The sequence below is a fragment of the Mus caroli genome, unplaced genomic scaffold (genome assembly GCF_978045245.1).
Source record: "Mus caroli unplaced genomic scaffold, Mus_caroli_1 scaffold_17, whole genome shotgun sequence".
Lineage (NCBI taxonomy): Eukaryota > Metazoa > Chordata > Mammalia > Rodentia > Muridae > Mus > Mus caroli.
The window spans coordinates 30,147,420-30,170,610 of NW_028227272.1; the positions used below are offsets into that span (position 1 = coordinate 30,147,420).

The 23,191-nt window shown below is 47.7% G+C and overlaps 1 protein-coding gene and 1 pseudogene across 1 annotated transcript; both read right to left on the reverse strand.

The window, feature by feature from the left end:
* Positions 1 to 1,571: 1,571 nt before the first annotated feature.
* On the reverse strand, positions 1,572 to 1,902 carry LOC147000626 (Nuclear RNase P; annotated as a pseudogene).
* A 3,465-nt stretch (positions 1,903 to 5,367) lies between these two features.
* LOC147000627 (uncharacterized) lies at positions 5,368 to 7,138 on the reverse strand. Its single transcript, XM_085832492.1, has 3 exons — positions 6,785 to 7,138; positions 6,024 to 6,344; positions 5,368 to 5,700 (listed from the first exon to the last, which is right to left on the reverse strand). The coding sequence occupies exons 1-3, from the start codon at positions 7,136 to 7,138 to the stop codon at positions 5,368 to 5,370; spliced, it is 1,008 nt and encodes a 335-aa protein (XP_085688618.1).
* Between the last annotated feature and the right edge of the window lie 16,053 nt (positions 7,139 to 23,191).

A 23,191-nucleotide genomic window follows, 5' to 3' on the forward strand; every position in this document is an offset into this window, starting at 1 on the left:
CTCTTCCAAAGGTCCCGAGTTCAATTCCCAGAAACCACTTGGTGGTTTATAACCATCTATAATGGGATCAGATGATCTCTTCTGGTGTGTCTGAAGAAAGCTACAGTGTACTCATATACATAAAATAAATAAATAAATCCTTTAAAATTTTTCTGTCGTTTTCTATCATATATTGAGGCATTGGACTGGGACAATGAATGATTTGGGGGGCCTTTTAATGTCTGTAGAAGGCAAGAATCTCTTTTGATAGTCTCTCTTAGAGCTGTCAAGAGGCTCCTCTCTATAGATGGCCCCATAGATATGGGCTGTGGCAAATGAATATAGTCCCAGCCTCTGATACTACCACTGCTCCTGCATACCTGTGTTCTTTTTGGATGAAGCTGTTGTCATAGGTAAACCTCATCATCTATCAAGGGAGTATCCTGAAGATCTGGTTTGATCCCATGGATGTGGGCCAAAATGTCCGAGGAGTCATGTAGTGGCCCGTTGGGGTCTGGACCAGGGAACGGGTAACTGGGCTCAGGGCAGTTGGGGTCTGAAAGGTCATGCTAGGAGGATTTAATGGAGAGAGTGGTAATGAGCCGTTCTGGCGTTGGTGAGCCATTGATTGGAAGTGGAGGCTGTTTGGATACCCATTCAATAGCTTGAGGCATAGTGATGGTCAGACTTTGGCCCAGTGAGTTTGTCAGCATCCTTAACCAGGAGGTCCATGGTTGTGATGATGCCACAAACAGGAGGGCCAGCCTCTGGAAACTGGGTCTAAAGTCTTTGACAGGTAATCCAGCGCCAGGGTCCGAGTCTAAGTCAAATATGTCTTTGGCTATCCCAGATCTCTCGTCCATGAAAAAATGAAAGGGCTTATTCATTTCTGGCACCCCTAAAGCTGGTGTAGAAATTAAGGCTTTTTTTCTTTCTTGGCCTCGGTGAGCCACCTCTGAACTTTTCTTAATATGTAACCTAGATAGGTCACCTGTGGTTGGCAGAGTTGGGCCTTTTAGTGGAGGCTCGACAGTCTAATTACCCAGGGCCTCCAAGAGGTCCTGGGTCTCCTTTAGTCATTGTGTTTGGTATCTGCTGTCACCAGGAGGTCATTCACAAACTGTCAGAGGGTCAGGTTAGGACGCCAGGCTCTGTACTCACTCAGGTACATGAAGGGCCTCGTCCTGTTGCTCCCTCAGACCCAAGACCTTTATGAAGAGACTTTGTCTTCAGGTTTTAGCAAGACAAAATGTTGAGCTCTCATTATCAACAAGGGAGCTGGTAGGTTTTTTGTTTGGTTTGGTTTTGGTTTTTTGTTGTTGCTGTTGCTGCTGTTGTTGTGTTAGGATTTATTGGTGCTCTACTTTTAGGACCATTTTTACCTCCTTCTCCGAATATCTGGTGGTACCTGGGTGATAAAAGCTAGAGCTACCACTGCTTTTGCTTCTGGTAATTCCAGGTCCATGGGAGTGTACTGTCAGAATGTCTCTATGATCCTCTCTAAGAAAGCTGGGGGGCTCTCATGGTCTTCCTGACCAATATCTTTATCTTTGGCTAAAGTAGTGGACTGTCCTGAAGCCACTTTGAGACCTGCCAACAGAGGCTGGTGATAGACTGAGAGTCCCCCCTTATATTTAGCTGTGTTGAAGTCCCAACCTGGGCAAGTTAAGGGAAAGTCAGCCTCAATAGCTGCTGACCAGGAGTCTGTTCCAAGCTCTGTCAAGGGAGACATCTACCCACTCAGGGCCTCTCCTGCCCAGTCTGTCCATGCTTGGAGCCCTGCTCTCTGGGAACTTACCTTCCTACTTTGGGAGACCCTGATTGGGGCCTAGGGAGGCCTCAGCCTCACACCTTCCCAGGGGCCATGGACATCTGTGTGAGGAGCAGGTGCGGCCTCTGCCCCAAGATGGCATCTGGGATGGCTGCCAGGTCTTAAGACTTCCTCATTACCTCAGACTTAGCCACATCCCAGCCACCTGCACTGTGCAGACTCCATGCCTGGTCAGCTTGCCTGAGGTGTTGTCACTTGCTGTGAACCAATGGACTGCCATTACGTGACTGGGGTGATTGGAAGGAGTCAGTAGGGTATTTAAGGCGTGCCCCGGGGTTGTTCACCGGATTCCCATTCCTGCATTGCAATGCAAAGTGTTCCTGAATAAACCTGCTTGAAGAAGGACAAAGTGGTGTTGCATCTTTCCTGCTGGTCCGGGTGGATGTGACACATCTGCACACAACAGAGCCACCTGCCTGATGTAGATTTAGGCTTGGAGTCAGCACCACACACACACCAACCCCCTTGTGGAGGCTTCTTCATGAGATGGGTATAGGAACAGACCCCATATTGGTCTGGGGTCTTATCACATTAATCAAGCTTCATCAAGCCTGAGAGAAATGGTGGTCCAGCAGGCATCTGGCCAATAAAGCAACTGAGGTCAGTTTGAAGGTATCTATGTAATGTCACAGGCAGGCTCAGTCCATCACAAAGACACAATGGGTGTATACTCCAATTGGTGTAGCCCAGCTACGGCTTTAGAAACCTGGGAGTCTGGTTCTGTTTAGAATCCAGCGTGAACATCTTATCATAATCAACAGAGAGATGTAACCAGAGGGATGTATATGAGCCAAACCTATGGAAAATTGAGAAGCCCTGAAGACCGTACACTTGTGAATTCCTCTCATGACAAGATCAGTGATGTCCTTGCCCATGGTGTATGCTCTTGGTCATAGTGATTGGCAGCAGCCTCCTTGTCTGAGATGAACCCTGGGCAGACAATGAGTACCAGAGCAACCATCATCAGTAATGTGGGTCCTGGTACTGTAGGACCCCAGACCTAGGGACCCCCACTCTAGTCCAGGGACAGAGGGCACCCACGAACACAAGAATCCTTTCTTGTTGCAAGACGCACGAGGCTTTATTGGCAGAGCTCTGGGTCAACACGTACCTCACACAGGAGGCAGGGGAATCGACGACAAGGCTCGGGAGTTAGGGGTTTTTAAAGAAGCAAAGGGTTAGGAATACAAAGAATTTTGACAAAGGCATGGGATTGATTCATTAACAGAAAGATTACATATCAGCAAAAGGGGCATCAGAGCTTTGTTCCGGTGGGCTTGGGGCTTATCTTTGTACCCGGCGCCAAGGGGTAATAGAAGGGAGGTTCCGGCCAGATGGTGTGGACTAGATAAGATGACCCTGCCTGTCTTCGGATTGAGGGGAGATTCCGGCCAGATGGTGTTAGCTTAGATAATATAGTCCCATTTGTCCTTGAATACCTTTTCATCTTTACGGCCAAGATGTTCTTAGGAATGCCTTAACAACAGCCCTGCCCTGGCATGCCTGGGGGCTGTTCTGCTTTGTTCTCAGTCCCAGATCAGGGCTGTGGGATCTTAAACAAGTTACAATATTCCATCTTCCTTCATTCCCCTCTTCTTCTACTAAATAATTCTAATCCTAGAATTCAGAACCCTGTGTCTCCTAATTCTTCTTCTATCTGAATTATGGGTTGGTATTGTCGTTGTAAAACCAGGAGTTTGACTGCATCTATCCTGCTCTGGATGAAAGCCATTCCCCTATTAATTATGCAGGGACCAAAGATCAGAATTAGACATATGAAAATAACGGGTCCAGCTAGGGCAGAAAATAAGGATGTCGTCCACGGTGACTGAGAATACCATGACTCTAACCATCCCTGTTGTGTCTCCCGTTCTTGCTTTCGCCGTTCGAGTCTTTCCCTCAGCTTTTGCATCGAATCCCTGACTATCCCAGTGTGATCTGCATAAAAACAGCACTCTTCTTTCAGGGCTGCACACAATCCTCCCTCTTTTAGGAAGAGCAGATCAAGACCTCTCCTATTCTGTAACACTACTTCTGATAGTGAGGATAAAGATTTTTCCAAAGCATCAATTGACTTCTCTAACATCTCTAGATCTTCGTTAACAGCATCTCTTAAGGATTGGATCCCTTGTCTCCCTTCAATTAAGGCCGATACTCCCGTCCCCATTCCTACTGCCATCCCAATGCCCAAAAAGGTGGCCAAGGTTAAAGTAACAGGTTCTCTCTTAAATCTTGTACCAGCGTACATTTCTTCTAGGCTAGATATAGAATGATAATACACTCGAGGTAACAGTTGGATCATAACACAGAAATCATGGGAAGATTTAAAAACCTTAGTTGATACACAGGGGGTAAGTCCTGAATTACAGGCCCACCAGCCAACTGGAGACGGCACAAGATAATAATTAGTTTCTGTTCTGGATACAGATTGAATTCGGCCACACAGATGTTTGTGGGTAGGAGGGGGGGTACCTATACAGAGACCTGGGTTTCTTGCCAATACCTCGGTCAGAGTCAATTTCTGCCCTGTCCCCCATGAGCAGGAGGCATGGTTGCTAGTTTTATTGAAATCTCCATCAAAAGCAATTCCTTCATAAAAAGGGGGGCCCAAGGACAAGCATAGCCAGCAGTCCTCAGTGGCATCTGGATTTGTTCTATGGAGGGCATAGAAAGCTCCTCTCACTAAATTAAACATTCTCTGTCCCGTCGAAGGGTTTGTTGGGGCCACAGTTAGGGGGTTTTGTAAGGCGGCGGTGGGAGTGAGAGAGGCAGTATAAGAGGGGTCCGTGGGCAGGGCGGGCATTTGAGTCGGGGATTTGGATTTGGCTGGGGGGCCCTGTTCCATAAGGACCTTGTTGGGCCCTATGGGTGCCACTGCCGGGTCTCCCACTGTCAGTCTGATCTTAAATATGAACCCAGGGTCTGTTGATGGAGCGTATACTCGCCAGCCCCACCTATTTCCCTTAAGCCAGCTCTGACGATCTTGTTTCCCTTTCTCGGTGAATTTTATAAGTAGGGGGTTGCAGTATTTACCTTTTCATGGTCCTGGGGGGCTGTTTCTAAAAGCACACCCATTTTCCGTATATTTAGAGGGGTCCCTTTCTCCTTGGTTTGACCCCTCATGGCCACTACCCCGTTTTACCGTGATTAGATCCCAGGCAGAGGAAGGATTCCAGTAGGCGTCTCCTGTTGTTTCGCATCCCCATGTACCGCAAAAAAAACTTGATGCCCCTCCACACTCCTGTCGAAGCCTTCTGCTCTGACCCTGACCAGGGCAAACATAGAAATCTGCGGCTCTAAGATTAGCTCGATAGAACTGCCCCGAGCATCCATACGTGCTCCCTATCCCGTTTGGGACACACCGCTCTTCAGGGGGTGGGTTACTAAGATCGGTATGATCAGGGAGGTCCCAAGTGAGAGATCCTGCCGCTAACTTACAGATGTCGGGTGTGAGATCAGGCCACCAAGTCCAAGGGGGGTGCACTGCAGTGGCCGCCCACACAATGTTTCCCTCTTCATTAAGCACTTCCCAAGACTGCTGAATTGGAGTGTGAGGGTTAAAGTCTGGTGGGGCCGCTCCTGCACAGCAGGCGTAGCTTAAGAGGATTAGCAGTTCTTTCCAAAGTCCACTCATCTGGGTCAGTTTCTGGGGGAGCCTTCTTGACATGGGACGCATGAACCCAGGCAGGGATTCCTTCTACTTTGATGGCAGTGGGTGTTGTCAGCAGCACCAGGTAGGGTCCTTTCCACCGTGGCTCAAGGTTCCCCGCTCGATGTCTCCTCACCAGGACAGCGTCTCCCACTTCGAACTGGTGCGGCACCTGAATATCACCGGCGACATAGGTTTCTTTTAATTGTTCCCAGACTTCTTTCCTCACCGTTTCAAGAGCCTTGAGACGGGCTAAAAGGCGAGTAGAAGGGACAAAGGAAATGTCTGGGCAAGTCTTACTTTCTACCGTCATATAGATGGGCGGGGGTGCCCCATATAATAATTCAAAAGGTGTTAGACCTAGGGCTCCAGGAGTGTTTCGAGCCCGGAATAGAGCACAAGGGAGAAGGGCTGTGCAATCATTCTCGCCGGAAATAACGCTAATTTGGTTAAGGTCTCCTTGAGAGTTCTATTCATTCTCTCTACCTGCCCTGAACTTTGGGGTCTGTAGGCACAATGTAATTTCCAATTTGTCCCCAACCGTCTGGCCAATCCCTGGCTTACCTGAGAGACGAAAGCAGGCCCATTGTCTGACCCGATTACCTTGGGTACTCCGAAGCGAGGAAGAATTTCTTCAAGTATCTTCTTGGCTACTATAGTAGCTGTTTCTTTCTTGGTGGGGAACGCTTCAACCCACCCTGAAAAGGTATCTATAAAGACTAACAGATACTTATTTCCATATCGGGCTGGCTTTACCTCTGTAAAGTCGACTTCCCAGTAGGTCCCCGGTATATCCCCCCTTAGACGTTTTCCACCATAGAGCTTACTGGATCCGGCATTGGTGAGTGCACAGGCTCGACAGTTTCTCACTAAACCCTCTGCAGCCTGTTGTAGTCCAGGGATGCGATAAGGGGACCTACTGACCAGTCTTATCATCTTTTTAACTCCTAAGTGAGTCAGGCGATGAATGTCAGCTAAATATTTTTGCCCCTCTTCTTCTGTGAGAACTCTTTTTTCAGTCCTCCCTTCAACCGTCTGGGGCGCGGTTTTGATTACCAAAGTCATTGGCCCCTGGGCCGCCTCCTTAGCCACTTGGTCTGCCATCTGGTTTCCTCTCTCTATTGGTCCAGTTCCTTTTTGATGTCTGGGCAGTGGATGATCGCCACCTTGAGAGGCAGGTGGACAGCCTCTAGCAGGCTAAGAATCTCTTCTCTGTTTTTGATGTCTCTCCCCACAGAAGTTAACAGGACACGCTGTGTATAGATTGCCCCATGGACATGAGCCATAGCAAAAGCATATCGGCTATCCGTGTAGATGTTGATAACCTTGCCCTCAGCCAGCCTCAAAGCTTGTGTCAAAGCAATAAGCTCAGCTTTTTGGGCTGATGTTCCTTCAGGCAAACTGCTGGACCATATAACAGATTTTCCATCTACTACCGCTGCCCCTGCTTTGCGCTTACCTTCCACCACGAAGCTACTTCCATCAGTGTACCAAGTCGCTGCTCCCGGCCATGGCTGATCTGTGAGGTCTGGTCGAGTTCCAGTTTCTTCTGCCAATATTTCTTCACAGTTGTGCACTGGAGTCTCGTCAATTTCGGGTAACAAGGTGGCAGGGTTGAGAGAGGTAGGAGCGGCGAAAGTCACTCGTTCAGTGAGGAGCAGGCTCTGATAGTGGGTCATTCACGCGTTGGTCATCCATCGGTCCAGCGGCTGCCTGATAATGCTCTCAAGGGAGTGTGGAGCCACCACAGTGACATTTTGCCCCATGGTTAGTTTATCAGCATCCTTTACCATCACTGCCATAGCCGCTACCACACGCAGGCAAGAAGGCCATCCGCTAGCCACAGGGTCCAGCTTCTTTGATAGATAAGCCACGGGACACTTCCAGGGCCCCAGAGTCTGAGTGAGGACCCTACGTGCTATACCGTTCCTTTCATCGATGTATAGGGTAAACGGCTTATTTAAATTTGGCACTGCTAGGGCTGGAGCCTGAAGCAAAGCCTTTTTCAGAGTCTCAAAAGCTGACTGATGGTCTTGGGTCCAGGTAAATTCCCCTTTTTCTTTCGTCAGGGGGTATAAAGGGGCTGCTAGGGTGGCAAATCCCGGTACCCACAGTCTGCAGAATCCTGCTGTTCCCAGGAACTCTCTTACCTGACCAGGAGTGGTGGGAGTTGGAATCCGCATCACTGTTTGTTTTCTGGCATCAGTCAGCCATCATTGTCCATCCTTCAGGACGTATCCCAGATAGGTCACCTGGGTCCTGCATAGCTGCGCCTTCTTAGCTGAGGCTCGATACCCCAACTCACCTAACTCGACCAGGAGATTCCGAGTTCCCAGTTCGCACTCCTCTCGTGTCCCTGCAGCTAGCAAAAGGTCATCTGCATATTGCACCAGAGTCACTTGTGGATTATTGACTCGGAAAGAGGCCAAGTCCCGGTGTAAGGCTTCATCAAACAGAGTGGGCGAATTTTTGAACCCTTGGGGCAGCCTTGTCCAGGTGAGCTGTCCCGCCCTTCCACTCTCCGGATCTCACCACTCAAAGGCGAACACTGGTTGGCTATTGGGATGCAATCTTAGACAGAAAAAAGCATCTTTAAGATCTAAAACAGTGTACCAAGTTCGTTCAGGTGGCAAGGTGCTGAGCAGGTTATAAGGGTTGGACACTGTAGGGTGAATGTCTTGTACTCTTTTGTTTACCTCTCTAAGGTCTTGGACTGGGCGGTAGTCATTTGTTCCTGGCTTCTTTACCGGGAGCAGTGGGGTATTCCAAGGAGATTTGCAGGGAACTAGGATCCCCTGCTGAAGTAATCTGGTGATATGAGGACTTATACCTTCTCATGCCTCTTTGCTCATAGGGTACTGGCGAACACCAATGGGGGTGGCCCCCGACTTAAGCTCGATCACTACAGGGGGAACTTGTCTTGCCAACCCCATTCCTCCTGTCTCGGCCCATGCCTGGGGAAATTGATCAAGCCAGTCTTGTAACCCCTCAGGGGGTTTTGACTTGCTTTGATAAATCTGGTACTCTTCTCCCAGTTGCAGAGATAGTGCTAGAGTCTGAGGCTGTTCTATTCCCCATGACACTATCGGCCCAGGAGGGGAAAAGGTTATTTGTGCCTTCAATTTAGTCAATAAGTCTCTTCCTAGCAGGGGCGCAGGGCACTCCGGAATGACCAGGAATGAGTGAGTCACCTGATTCCGTCCTAGGTCTACTGTCCTGGTAGTAGTCCATGGGTATGACTTTTGTCCTGTGGCTCCAATTACTAAGGTTTTCTCATTTTTTTTTTTTAACTTTCCTAGCGGGGTTTTAAGCACTGAAAACTCTGCGCCCATATCGACCAGAAAATTTATAGGAGTCCCCTCCACTTCTAGGGTTACCCTAGGCTTGGGGAGGGGGACCGAGCCCCGTCTCCCCTAGTCTTGACCTTCTCCGAGAGACAATACTTGTGTCCCTTGCTTCTTTTTTGGACACTTACTGGCCCAGTGGCCTTTCTCCTTGCAGTATGCGCACTGATCTTTTTCTAGGCGCGGTCGGTCTTTTTTGGGTCTCCTTGGCCCCTGCTTTTTTTCATCTCTCAGGTCCCCTGTATGTCTAGCTCTATCCCTTTCTCTACCTACCACTGTGGCCAGAATTCGAGTCAGAGCTCTCTCCTGTCTCCTGTCTCTCTTATCTTCATCCTCTTTTCTCTCCTTCTTTTCTCTCTCTAACTTTTCCTCCTCTGTTTCTCTCTTGTGATACACTTTCTCAGCCTCCCTAACCACATCCCTTATAGTATAATCTTGCAATCCTTCAATCCGCTGCAGCTTCCTTCTAATATCAGGAGCTGACTGCCCTATGTAGGCCATAATCACTGAAGCCTGCTGCCCCTCTGTCGTAGGGTCGAACGGGGTATACCTCCTATAAGCCTCCATGAGTCTTTCTAAAAAAACTGAGGGGGGCTCAGCTGGCCCCTGCATAACTTCTCTTACCTTAGCCAAATTTGTGGGCCTTCGAGCAGCCCCTCTGAGACCCGCAACTAGTGCCCGCAGATAATTGGACAGCCGTTCCCTACCTTGTGCTGTGTTATAATCCCACTGGGGGCGAGTTAAGGGAAATCCTTCGTCTATCTCGACCGAGGTCTGGACCGGCCGTCCAGCTCCATCTCGGACATTCTTCCGTGCCTCGAGGAGAATTCTCTCTCTCTCCTCCGTGGTAAACAGGGTTTGTAGGAGCTGCTGGCAGTCATCCCAGGTGGGCTGGTATGAGTACATCAGAGACTCTATCAACCCTGTAAGTCCTGTAGGATTATCTGAGAAAGAAGGATGGTTTACTTTCCAGTTATAAAGGTCAGAGGACAAAAAAGGCCAATATTGCAGAAGCTGTAGGTCATTCTGGCCGGTAGGGGGAGCTCCAACAGCTCTAAGTGGAAGCGCCATCTTAGAATTGGCTGGCCCCTCTGAGAGCACTCCCCGCTGGCTTCTCGTTCCTGCTGAGGGACCTCCCTCCCCACTCCCTAGACCCAAAGGTGGAGCCGAGGGCTGGGCTGCGGAGCTGGGAAAGGGTGCAGGTTGGAGGACTGGGGGATAAGGCGGTGGTAGAGAGTCGGGCCATTCCGGAGGTTCCTCTATCTCTGGATAGATTTTAGAAACAGCCGCTGGTTGCGGTGGGGTGGATTTCTCGCTGGCTCCTTCAGGTAGTATTTTTAATTTCTCCTTCTCAGCATTCTCTCGAACCGTCAGAACCTTGGTACCTGGACGTAGGGGTGGAAGAAATGGGCGAACCCAGGCAGGCGGGAATCGTGCTAAATCTTCCCACACTGTGATATATGGCTGCTGATCTGGAAACGATCCGGAGCCTTCCTGAAAAACAACGGCTTTTATGGCCCTAATAGTGGGGAGGTGAAACGTCCCTTCTTGAGGCCAACCCACTCCGAAGGTGGGCCATACCGAGGTGCAGTAAGACTGCCAGGGTTTCTTTTTAACTACTACTAAGTTTTGTCCTCTTGCCCTAACGTCCGTCCAATGGTCCTCAGTCAAAGATAACGGGGTTGAGATAGTCTGACCCATAACGAAAAACAAAAACAGAGACAAAACGAATACAGAGACAAGGGACACGAGAACGTCCAAGCACACTCGTCCCTGCCTGGACTTGTACAACCAGCCAAACGCTACCTCTGACGGAGTGGGATTCCACGTCCACTCCCGCTCTGGCAGAAAGAGCACTCTATCTCCCTCACTCTGCCAAAGGACAGCCGGGTCTTTCCAACTGTCTCTGACCCTGGGCACTTCCTCCTCCAGGATCGCCCTAGAAACATCTCCCCAGGGCTGCAGTTTTGCGGCTCAGGACGTCTCCTTCCGCGCGCACACACACTGGATCCTCACGGATCTCAGCGGCAGCTGCCAGAATACTAACACTGGAAAACCGAGACACAGATTCAGCAGCACCACACTCAGACACACCAAACTCACACAGACGTACCTTCAAGGGGTATTCTTGGGGTTCTGGGTGCCCCCAAAATCCCGGACGAGCCCCCAAGATGTAGGACCCCAGACCTAGGGACCCCCACTCTAGTCCAGGGACAGAGGGCACCCATGAACACAAGAATCCTCTCTTGTTGCAAGACGCACGAGGCTTTATTGGCAGAGCTCTGGGTCAACACGTACCTCACACAGGAGGCAGGGGAATCGACGACAAGGCTCGGGAGTTAGGGGTTTTTAAAGAAGCAAAGGGTTAGGAATACAAAGAATTTTGACAAAGGCATGGGATTGATTCATTAACAGAAAGATTACATATCAGCAAAAGGGGCATCAGAGCTTTGTTCCGGTGGGCTTGGGGCTTATCTTTGTACCCGGCGCCAAGGGGTAATAGAAGGGAGGTTCCGGCCAGATGGCGTGGACTAGATAAGATGACCCTGCCTGTCTTCGGATTGAGGGGAGATTCCGGCCAGATGGTGTTAGCTTAGATAATATAGTCCCATTTGTCCTTGAATACCTTTTCATCTTTACGGCCAAGATGTTCTTAGGAATGCCTTAACAATAGCCCTGCCCTGGCATGCCTGGGGGCTGTTCTGCTTTGTTCTCAGTCCCAGATCAGGGCTGTGGGATCTTAAACAAGTTACAATATTCCATCTTCCTTCAGTACATGAATACTACCTGAGCGCATGGCTGCTGGCATCTTACTAAAGGAGCCATCTCCTCCCTAAATGATCTCTTCCTTTGGCATCTGGCCATCTGGCTGGATGCATGTCCCTATAGTAACAATCCCAGCAGGCATTGCCAGTTAGATCCAAATGAAACTCCAGTTTTCCCAAACCTCAAAAGGCAGTCCAAATATCCAGAAATAGGATCAACCTGGACTATAGGAGGATGTGTGGTGGTTAGACAAAAGGCAGCATTTCTCAGGAACTTGTGAATCGGGTTCCCTTCTCCCAAAAGAAGTTGTTTCCCTTCCCTCTGGCAGAAGGGACAAATAGCTCTATGAGGTGCCCACTGGCATACCAAAGCTCATGGTGGCCTCCAGGCTCCCTCACACAAGTACCTGCGGCACATTTCAGAGTCTGTGCCAGCAGCTCAGCCCTTCTCACCTCCTACCCCAACCCTAACTTTCTCCAGCTCATGGGAAACTTCAGGTAGCCACTCACCCTCCTCATAACCCTGCTATTTTGCTATACTCTCCTTTCCTCTCTCTGTCCCCCTTCTCTTCTGCTCTCTCTCTATCTCTTTGTCTCTCTGTCTTTCTCCCTCTCCCTCTCCTTTCCCTCTCCCTCTCCCTGTCTCTCTCCCTCTCTCTCTTTCTCTTCCTCATTCTCTTGCTCTCTTGCTCTCTTGTTCTCTCTGCTCTGCTCCTAGTCTCTCCTGGCCAGATCCAGTCTGCTGGCCATGTTTAGCCTATGTCATTCTCTGTTCTGGTTCCTTCCAGATATATCCGCTGTTCTCTCTCTCATATTTATAATAAAAATCTTCCCCTGTGGTGACCATACCTTGGAGCAGTCATGTTGATAGAGACACTAGCCAGGCCAATTTAATTTTGGGCTATTTTTAGCTTCTAGAACAGCCATTGCTTGCCCCACTCTGTATCAGAACTAACATCTTGTGATAATTAATAATTAAAAAAAAAAACCTTTTAGAATCTATTGACTTAGCAGACCAAATGTAATTAGATAGCATCTAGACCTAAAGACTAGCTCCTCACATCTTGCTATACCATCCTCTCTGGCATACCTACCTGTGGTGGTTTGAATGAGAATGGGCTGTGCCCTTCCCCCAGTGTTTAGTAGGAAAAAGAACAACAACAACAACAACAACAAAACCCTGTTGGTTTTCTGACTTAGCAGGAGTCATTGGGCCTTGCTGTATTTGCAGTTTCCTACCAGAGCTTTAAGGAATTGACCACCTGCTGAGCTTGCTTTGCAACTCAATCTAGCTGAAACAAAGGATGGGTCTGTGGGTTTTCTCAATATAAACACAGAGCTGAAAATTAAACTTTGGGCCTTGATCAAGACCTTTGTCTTGGCTTCATTCTTCTCTCACCCCCCCCACCCCCACCCTCCCTCCTTCATTTCCAGCTTTCCTTTCAGGTATCCAGTTCTTCCATGGCTGAGGGACAGCTACAATGGGCCTTAAAGGCTCATATATTTGAATGCTCAGTCACATGGAATAGAACTGTTTGAAAGAATCAGAAGGACTAGGAGGTGTGGCCTTGCTGGAGGAAATATGTCACTGGGAGTGGGAATCGATGTATTTTAAGCTTGATTTATGATTTTATTTCTTCAGGAAATTTATAAAAGCTTCATAAAGTTACATCCACATTGGAACATGGAGTTTGTGTTCCCAAGGACCATGGTCACTAAAAATGGCTCCAGAATAAATTGTCTCTTATTTTCTTTAAGAGGTGAGCTGTGGTTTTGCATCAACAGATGACAGGAACAAATTCTGAACCCCAGCTACTAGATCACAACAAGCTAAGAACAGAGGTGGACAATGAACTCCTGTCAAAGATGCCGGCAAGAAACATAATGTTGCAGTAATTCTCCAACCTAAATGTGCCCCGGCAATAAAAACACAACTCAGTTAATATGAATACATGCTGTGTGCCTAGATTGGGCAGATCTACTGCTATACCACCATCTTCCACATCTTATGAGACCCCTTAGAACTTGCGGCTTCTCCAGACCACGTGCTTCTGCTCAGCTTTTCTCCTTCTTCCTCCTCCTCTGCATCCTCTCCCTCTTCCATTTTCTCCTTCTCTCTCTTCACCTTAAGCTCTACCTTCCCTTTCATCTGCCCAATCAGCTCTCCTTTATTTTACAAATTAAGGTGTGAAGCAGGTTTACAGGATATCACCTGAGTGCTGGCTCATTCGAAATCACTCCCAGGAGATCGGAATTAACATCAAATAAAATTAGCCCCAGAGCATCCACAACAAGCTAAGAATAGAGGTGAGCAATGGACGCCTGTCAAAGATGCCAGCAAGAAACATAAGACAGAAACGATCAGCTCTTTCTCCTGTCCCTTTAATGTCCTTTGCCTTTCTGTCCTGCCTGGGTGCTGAGTCAGTAGTGTTTATGTACAGTGGCACCGAGTCATCTGTCATAGCTCTGCCTATCTATCTCTCTGTCGTTTATATTTGTACCTATATACTTATCATCTACTGTCTATCTTTATATCTATCCATCATCTATTGTGTGCACACATAGCTCATGTGTGGAGGTCAGAGGGCAACTTGCAGATTCAGTTCTCTCTAGCACGTAGAGACTGAAGATCAACCTCCGGCCATCAGGCTTGGTGAGAAATGCTTTCCCCAGGGGTCAACCCCTCCAGCCCAAGAAAGAATGTCAAGGTAAGCCAAACTCTGCACCTCAGAGTCTGTGCCTTGCAGCCTGATCTGCCAGATTCTCAGTCTTTCAGTCAATTACATTAGGAGAAAGAGGCTGGTAGGTGTGGAAGGGAAATCTCCCTTGGAAGCTTTAGTTTTGGCTTAGGTTTGCAAATGCAGAGAAGGTAATCAGAAAATCTTCCTGGTGTTGGTTGACTACATATGGGACGGGGAGTGGGTGTTTTTAATGCCCCAAACTCTAACACAACAGTCCAATGAAATCTGTGTGAAGTAATGCTTTTTACCCAGCCAGTGTGAACAGGTGTTGAGGGGCTTGTGCTGCAAGGACCCTTTGCCTAGGGGAGCTCTGAATCTCACCAGTCTCTCCCTCCTCCCCTCCCTCCTCACCTCCCTCTCTCCCTTCTTTCCTCCCTCTCTCATGTATATAACAGCTTTTGTGTGCATGTATGCCTGTGCGCCACCTGTATGCCTGGAGCCCTCAGAGCCAGAAGAGGGCATCAGATCCCATTACAGATGGTGATGAGCCACCATGTGGTGCTGGGAACCCAACTCGGGTCCTTTGGAAGAGCAACCAGAGCTCTTAACCACTAAGCCTCTCTCCAGGCCCTCTGCAAAGGTTCATCTCTTGGTTCTCTCTAGGCTTTGTCCAGAGGAGAGGACAGAGCAGGCAGAACCAAAGGCTTCTCACCAGGCTCACCAACGGTTGTGTCGGAATGTGTCTCTGAGAAGGAGCACTTCCTGTCACTCACTGAACAGGCTCTCAAGAAATATTTCTTACGTGTTTAAGGAAATGGATCCGGAGAGATGGCTCAGTGGTTAGTGCTCTCCTGGCTCTTGCAGAGTGAAAGATCCTGACACATGTAAAAGGTCACAGAAGCCCTGAAATTGGCAAAATAGATTTCATTGCTAGCAGAACTAGCTTCACTGACTTAGAAAAATAGAGGTGCACAATGCTCTGGCCACTCCTAGAACCCGTGTGTCTGCCAATGTTTTGACCGTTCCTTGAACCCATGTGTGTGCCCACTGATGAAGCCCATTGCCAGGTGTTTGTGATATTGGTTGCTGGGAAAGAGTCGAAAAATCTCCCCAGCAACCACAGCCGGGCCAATCTGGAGTTGCTACACCTGCACCAGACTCTTTCCTTGTACCCCTCCCATACCCATTTCTTGGGAATAGACATTGTTTAGGTCTGGAAATCCCCTACTCCCCCCCTTCTCCTTTCCTCCCTGAGGGCCTATAAAAACTGAGACCCCTTTCCCCTCAAGGTCGACTCCTCTACCCCTGCCTGGGATATGAGTCGTCCCCAGAGCTCTGGCTTTCCTCGAACAAAGCCTCATGTGGTTTGCATCAAGCTTGGTCTCTTGTGAGTTCTTGGGTGTCCACTATTGTCCCGAGGCCTGAGCGTGGGGCTCCTCACAGAGTCTTTTAAGAGCACCTGGGTTTGGTTTCCAGCACCCACATGGTAGCTAACAACCATCTATAACTCCAGTTCCAGGATATCTGACCCCTTCTTCTGACCTTTGATAGGCCAGGCATATACACATACATGCAGTCACTCACACATATACAGAAAGTGTTTTAAGATTAAAAAATTTAAGAATATTTAAGCTCTAGGTTTTTTTTTTAATAAAGAATATTTGAAGAAAAAATGAGCAAGACACCTTTGCCTCAAGATGCCTGCTCTAAAAGCCCAAACTCTAGATTTGATCTGTCCCTTAGTCTAGTCTTTTTGGATTTTTGGACTTCCCTAGTTCTAGCAAATAACCCACAAGCCAGGATCCCATTAGTGGGAAAAAAAGGAAAAACAAGAACAAAAACAAAACAACCAAATAGTAACAACAACAACAACAACAAACCAAAACCCACCTAAGCCAGATGCATAAGGCTGTACTTAACCTTGAGGGCAGATACTTAGCACTTCCTTAGACTGAGGGCTGGGTTGTGAGGCTGCAGCAGCCCTCAGGACCTGATGAACTAGCTCCACGTAGTCACACAGTCACGGGAAAGGCAGTAGTTAAAGAGGATGAAGTTCCTTCCACATCACCAACAGTGTGCTAGAACCAAGCCCTGATCCTGCTGGGAAATTCAGAAGGTGTTGATAGCAACTGTCCTGAGCACTTACCTAGCAGTCCTCAGAGGACAGCCAGGGTTGAGTTAGGATATGCAGAGCTCCTTTCTTGGGCCCCAAATACTCCTGACCACACAGCAAAGCAAGAACCAGTTAACTGTATCCTAGCAATTAAAATGCTGGTCATGTCCCCTGTGTGGGTACAAGTGGGGATGAGGGTGGGGAGGTGAGGGTGTGGGGGGAGGACATTGCCATCAGCTCTGCCTTGCAAGCATTGCATATGCTTCCAGCTTTCCCACGTTTTCTTATCTAAGATACCCTCTCCCTATGTGCACAATGAATCCCAACAGGAAATATGTCCTTCGGACCATGAGCCTAAGTTAGTATTAAGGCCTTAGTCTTTGCTCTGCTGGGACTATAGGTACTCAGGCTTGTTGGAGTTACTTGTGCCTTGGCTTCTCTATTAGGGGTCTTTTTAAAAAGAGTTATTTATTTTATGTATATGAGTATATTGTTGCTGTCTTCAGACACACCAGAAGAGGGCATCAGATCCCATTACAGATGGCTGTGAGCCACCATGTGGTTGCTGGGAATTGAATTCAGATACTTTGGAAGAGCAGCCAGTGCTCTTAACCACTGATCCATCTCTCTATCCCCTAGGGCTCTTTTTCAATACAAGATTTCATTTTTATTTTTAATTTTGTGTATGTGCGTGGGAGTATGGGTGTGTGCACTGGACTGTAATGCCTAAACAGACCAGAAGAGGGCATCGGATCCCCTGGAGCTGGAGTCACAGGTGGTTGTGCTCGGCCTGATGTGGATGCTGGGAACTGAATTCCACTACTCTGCAAAAGCAGCTCACACTAAGGCTGTGTGTGGTGATGCATGCCTTTATTATATGTGGTTTCAGGGAATTGAACTCAGGACCTCTAGAAAAAACAGTCAATGCTCTTAACCACTGAACTATCTCTCCAGCCCAGAAAAGAGAATCTTAATTTAGAAAATGCCTCCATGCTGGGCATGGTGGCGCATGCCTTTAATCTCAGCACTTGAGAGGCAGAGAGAGGTGGATTTCTGAGTTCAAGGCCAGCCTAGTCTACAGAGTGAGTTCCAGGACAGCCAGGACGACACACAGAGAAACCCTGTCTCAAAAAAACAAAACAAAACAAAAAAAAAAAAAAAAAGAAAAGAAAATCCATAAGATTGGCCTATAGGCAAGTCTGTAGCATATTATTGTCTTGGTTGATGACTGCTAAGGCAGGGCCAGCTTCACAAGGGGGCAGCAGTGCCACCCTAGGCTGGTGGTCCTGGGTTGTGTAAGAAAGCAGGCTGAGCAAGCCAAGAGGAGCAAGCCAGTAAGCAGCGCTCCTCCAAACCTCTTCTTTCTTTCTTTCTTTCTTTCTTTCTTTCTTTCTTTCTTTCTTTCTTTCTTTCTTTCTTTTCTTTTCTTTCTTTCTTTTCTTTCTTTCTCTCTCTCTCTCTCTCTCTCTCTTCCTTCCTTCCTTCCTTCCTTCCTCTCTCTCTCTCTCTTTCTTTCTTTCTTTTTTGTTTTTCCATTTTCAGCTTCCAGATTCTTGGCTGGGCTTCTTCTGATCTGTAAGCTAAGTGACCCTCTCCCTGCCCCAGGCCCCGGCCCTGGCCCCGCCCCTGCCTTGCCCCCACCCCACCCTCACCCCCAACCCGCCCCAGTTGCTTTTGGTCATGTTACCACAGCAGTTGAAGCTCTAAAACAGATTGTTATTAAAATTTAAGAAGTCAGTGCATCCAGCAGCCCGACAACCTACTAATAAATGACTTAGAATAGATGCATAGAAATTCCCATCACCAAGAGCACAAGAGTAAGTTTTGTTCTCCTTCAATGACACCTTTTGCTTTGTATTAGCTTATTAAGTTATTTTACTCACTTGTAAAGATTTTATTCTTTTTTTTTAAAGATTTTTGTTTATTTATTATTAAAAGTAAGTACACTGTAGCTGTCTTCAGACACCCCAGAAGAGGGCATCAGATTCCATTATGGGTGGTTGTGAGCCACGATGTGGTTGCTGGGATTTGAACTCAGGACCTTCAGAAGAGCAGTCAGTGCTCTTACCCACTGAGCCATCTCACCTGCCCCCAAGATTTTATTCTTAATTATCTGAATATGTACGTACCTACGCGTGGGTATGTGCACATGAGTTGCAAGTGAATTGGAAACCAGAAGAAGGTGTAGGATCCTTAAATCCTAAATCCTGGAGCTGGAGTTACAGATGGTTGTGAGTGCTTGAAACTGGACTCTGGTCCTCTGCGAGACGAGGTGCCATCTCTCCAGTTCCACTTTGTTTTCTTTCCCTCCCTCTATATATCCCCAAAATGTCTCCCAGAAAGCCAAGCACACCTGGCCACACTCCTAGCACTGGAGAGGTTAAACTGGGCAGATTGCCAAAAGTACTAAAAAAAATAAAAGGTGCTTCTTTCCTCTTGGAAATACTAAGGTTTATAGCTTGGCGGCTCTCTTTTGTAAGCCATGAATTGTAACTCCAGTTCAGTATTTCAGGTCTTCTTTCCATTCTCTCTAAAACATCCCGTTAGTGCAAGTCAACCCCGTGTTTGCCTGTCCTGAACCCAGGTCAGGTCGGCGACATAACATCTCTCAGTGTTAGTCCTTCTGCTTTGTCTCCTTAAATCCCAAACTCAGGAATATGGACCGCTTTCACCTGCATCCATCTCAGTTCTGTGCACACACACACACACACAAACACAGACACACCATTCCTGCGGCACCCCACCAGATTTAACAGAACCAGTCTGGCTGCTTCCCATTGGGCTACAGAGGCTTAGTGCAGCAAGCCTCTACCAGGCCCCTATAACTAAACATCTCTTTCTGTGGTGCTAGATCTTGGGATTAGCCATGCATACCTGTGCTTTTCACCCTGTGGCAGTATTGCTCACGGAACACTCCTCTCCCTTGGCAAATGTTCATAATTTAGGTTTAGAGTGCTTATAAGTGGGCGTGTGTGCATGTGTGTGTGGTGTATGCACATAGCACGCAAGTAAAGGCCACACAGGTGGCTGCCCCCTAACTTATTGAGACAAGGGCTCTCAGTGAACCTGGAGCTGTGCTGGCAGCCAGCAGGTCCTGTCTGTAGCCCCAACAGTGCTAGACGCATGGCCACGCTCAACTTTTTTCAGTGCTGAAGTTTTGAATCCAGGTCCTCACCCACTGAACCATCTCCATAGTCTCATAATTTTATTTATTTATTTATTTATTTATCTATTAAAAATTGTTATAGGAGTCTGGAGAGATAGCGCAGCAGTTAAGAGTACCTGCTGCTCTTGCATGGGATGAGAATTCAGTTCCCAGGACCCACGTTGGGGAAGTCCTAACATCTTGTAACACCAGCCTGAGGAGATCCTCCGGCCTCCTAGAACAGCTACATTTACTTAAACATACCCCTCACACACACATGTATAATTAAAAGTAAATCCCTAAAAACTTGAAAAAAAATTGTTCTAAACAAAACAAAGTTTGCCACTTTTGGCATATCTAAGACTTTAGTTCAGGGTCACTGACTAGATTCAGCATGGTGTTAACCATCGCTACTACCCACAATCCTCTCACTATCCAAACAGCAGCTCTGGACCCTGCAGCAAGAACTCCTGGTTCAGTCCCCTCTCCCTGCAGCTCCTGCGGACCTGTAAGCTGCTTTCTGTTTCAGTGAACTTGCGTATGCTAGATATTCAGAATATCTGTTGTTTTGTGTCTGGCTTGTTTCACTTAACAAGTGTTGTGAGGACCTTGGGCATTCTGTCTTGTTATTTGGTTGTGTGTGTGTTGTGTGTATGTGTGTGCGCATGTGGAAGTTAGAGGCCAATGTGGGGCTTTTCTTCTATTGTACTCTGCCTTATTTGTGAGAGTCTCCTATTGAATCAGAAGCTTGGCATTGTAGCTGGTCTGGATGAGCGACAAGCCCTCACACACTACCTCACACACTAACTACCTCACACACTGTTGCCCGCCCCTACCCCAGCTCTGAGGTTACCGGCAAAAACCATCATGGCCAGCTTTTTACACAGAGCTGGGGATCCAAACTCAGATCCTAAGCTTGTACAACCACAAACACTTCACCCGCTGGGCCCCCTTCCAGTCCCTAGTTTTTTATTTTTTTGACACAAAGTCTCACTACGTAACTCAGGCTGGCCTTATACTTGTGGCATTTCTCCTGCCTCAGCTGCATAATATCCCATTATATATGCGACTTTTATCTCTCCATCTGCTGGCTCCACTGATGGACATGCGAGTTCTTCCCGCTTGCTTTCTGGTTATTGTGAACAATACAAACGTGCTTCAGTCTGTTTTAAAGTGTCTTAGACACTGTATATACGAAGACTGGAATGCCTATGTCTGGAATTACCAAACTGTCCTCCCGCCACCCCAGCATTCCATCTGTGTTAGGGATGTTTGTGGCTTATTGATTTATTCGTTCTTAATACAAAGTAATATGTCTTCCAGATGCATTTTAATAATTCAATCTTAGTTAAATCTGACAGATAGAGAAGGGGGCACGGCATAGAGAGAGATTTCTTGTACTGTGAAGACAGACAGGGTGGATCAGAGCATTTGACTCCATGGCTTCTTTCCATCATAGCAAAGACCTCTGCACCCCAGGGTCCAGGGACGTACTGGGACAGACTAATGACGGGAGCCATCCCTGTAAGCTTGCTGTTCACCACGCTGAAGGGTCCTGGGTAAGAGTCACTTGTCCAACAGTTTCTGGGATTAGATGCTTGTGTGATGGGAGCGGTGGATAGATACACTGGCCAGACTTCACTGGGGAGCAACTTTATAGCATTCTCAGTGCCTGGGCCCAGTGGGCAGAAGTGGGCACTAGCTGGTCCTACAATTTGGACCCTGCTGGGTTGGACTTGTGCAGTCAGATCTTGGTGACAGAGCTGGTGTCATCTTCATAGGCATTGCCACTTCCCACTGGCTGCTAATGGGTGGGATGAAGTCAGGGTGTGGCGACTTTATGGGTTCCCTTGCTACCTCATCCCTTGCAACAGCTGCCAAACCCCCTCCCCCAAGCACTAGGTAGGAGAGAGAGAGGTTAGAGGGGAAAGAGGGCATCAATATTGTTAGACTACTTCCTGCTGATTGTGGGCATCGGATTCCTTGGGGAAAGTCTGATCTCTGTAGTCAGGATACCAGCAACCACAGCAGAAGGAGCAGCAGGAGGAAGAACCCCCCCGTCCCCCAGGGCTGTAGCATTTTGATACTTTCTCAAGAGTTCCCAGAATTCCAAATGTCATATCATACATTTGCAGAAACTATTTGCAGCTGGCAAAAAAAAAAAAAAAAAAAAAGAATGCCCCTGTTAGAGCACGAGGCAAATCATAAAACCTACGGCCGTGGACAATCTAAAGCAGTCCCACATCTGATACCTAGGATTAAAAAAATATATATCCCTATAAGATTTTTGGGTTTTTAAAGAAATCAAAATTCCTACTACACAGGGTCTCCCTGTGCAGCCATAGTAACCTCCACCTCCTGTCCAGCCACCAGCTTGTCATCCACCGGGACACCACCTCCAGCAGCCATGGAGGACCCTGCAGACACCTCACTGGCTTCTTGGTCCTTCCTTTGGGTCCATGGCCAGTGCTGCAGCTGCACAGAGTGCAAGGTTCTTTGTTTTGTTTTAAACAACTATGAAAGCTGCTACTGTAGGTTGCAGACAGACTGTGCATTTAAATTTTTTTTCTTGCAGCCTAGAGTTCCTCCCAGCCTCAGATGATAGGCTGTGTTCCTTTTTAAATTCCGGGCCAGTTGGGAGAACAGATTGCACAACGAGAGAGGAGGCCCTTCTGGTCCTTGTAGATCTTAACATAGAGCAACCAAAAAACCAACACCAGAGTGAAAACAAGAAGCGAAAGCTGAGAGGATAAGCTTTTCAGTTGATCTGTTTTACTATTCCTCCCTCGTCAACTTGACAAATGTTCCTTGAGTTTCGTGTGGGACCAGCACTCTGTGCTGGAGCTGGGGACGCGGCAGGCAAGGAGGTCTCCAAGCTGGCAGACACAGCTTGGGAGACGAGATGGATAATGATGCCAAAAGACATCCATGCCCTAATCTTGGGACCTGTGAACCTGTTTGGTGCCTGGCGCCCAAAGTCTCACACGGGTTCCGCATTAGATAAACCATTGAGCTGTATTCCCGACTTGGGTGAAGGTTTTTCAGATATGATATTTTTCTCCATTATCTGAATGAGTCTGATATAATCACTGTTTTTTTTTTTTTAATAAGGAGCTCAAAGGGTTGGGGATAAGGCTCAGTAGATAAACATGGTGGGTGCTTGTACACACATGAACACATGTGCACCCCTCCCACAAGAGGTTCAGCAAGTAAAGCATGACCTTGAGGTGGCTTGGGGGTAACAATGCATGCAGCCAAGCCTGGTGTCCTGAGTTCCTCACACATAGGGTGAAAGTCAAGATCTGACTTTGGCAAGTGTTCTTGGGACCTAGCACAAGTACCACGGTTTGGAGCTCCCACACTCAGTCTTACATACACAGCAAGTAAGTAAGTAAATATGAAACATCTTAATAAAAATATAACATTGCCTTGGGGCAAACATTTTTTAAATAGGGACGCAGGAAGGTCACATAGAGGAGAGCTGTGGAGATGGAGGCAGGGTCACAGAGGTTGAGTGTCACCCTGTTGTTCTTGCCACAGAGGGAAGAGCCACCTAAAAACACATCTTTTTTTTTTTTAAAGATTTCTTTCCTTATTATATGTAAGTACACTGTAGCTGTCTTCAGACACTCCAGAGGAGGGTGCCAGATCTCGTTACGGATGGTTGTGAGCCACCATGTGGTT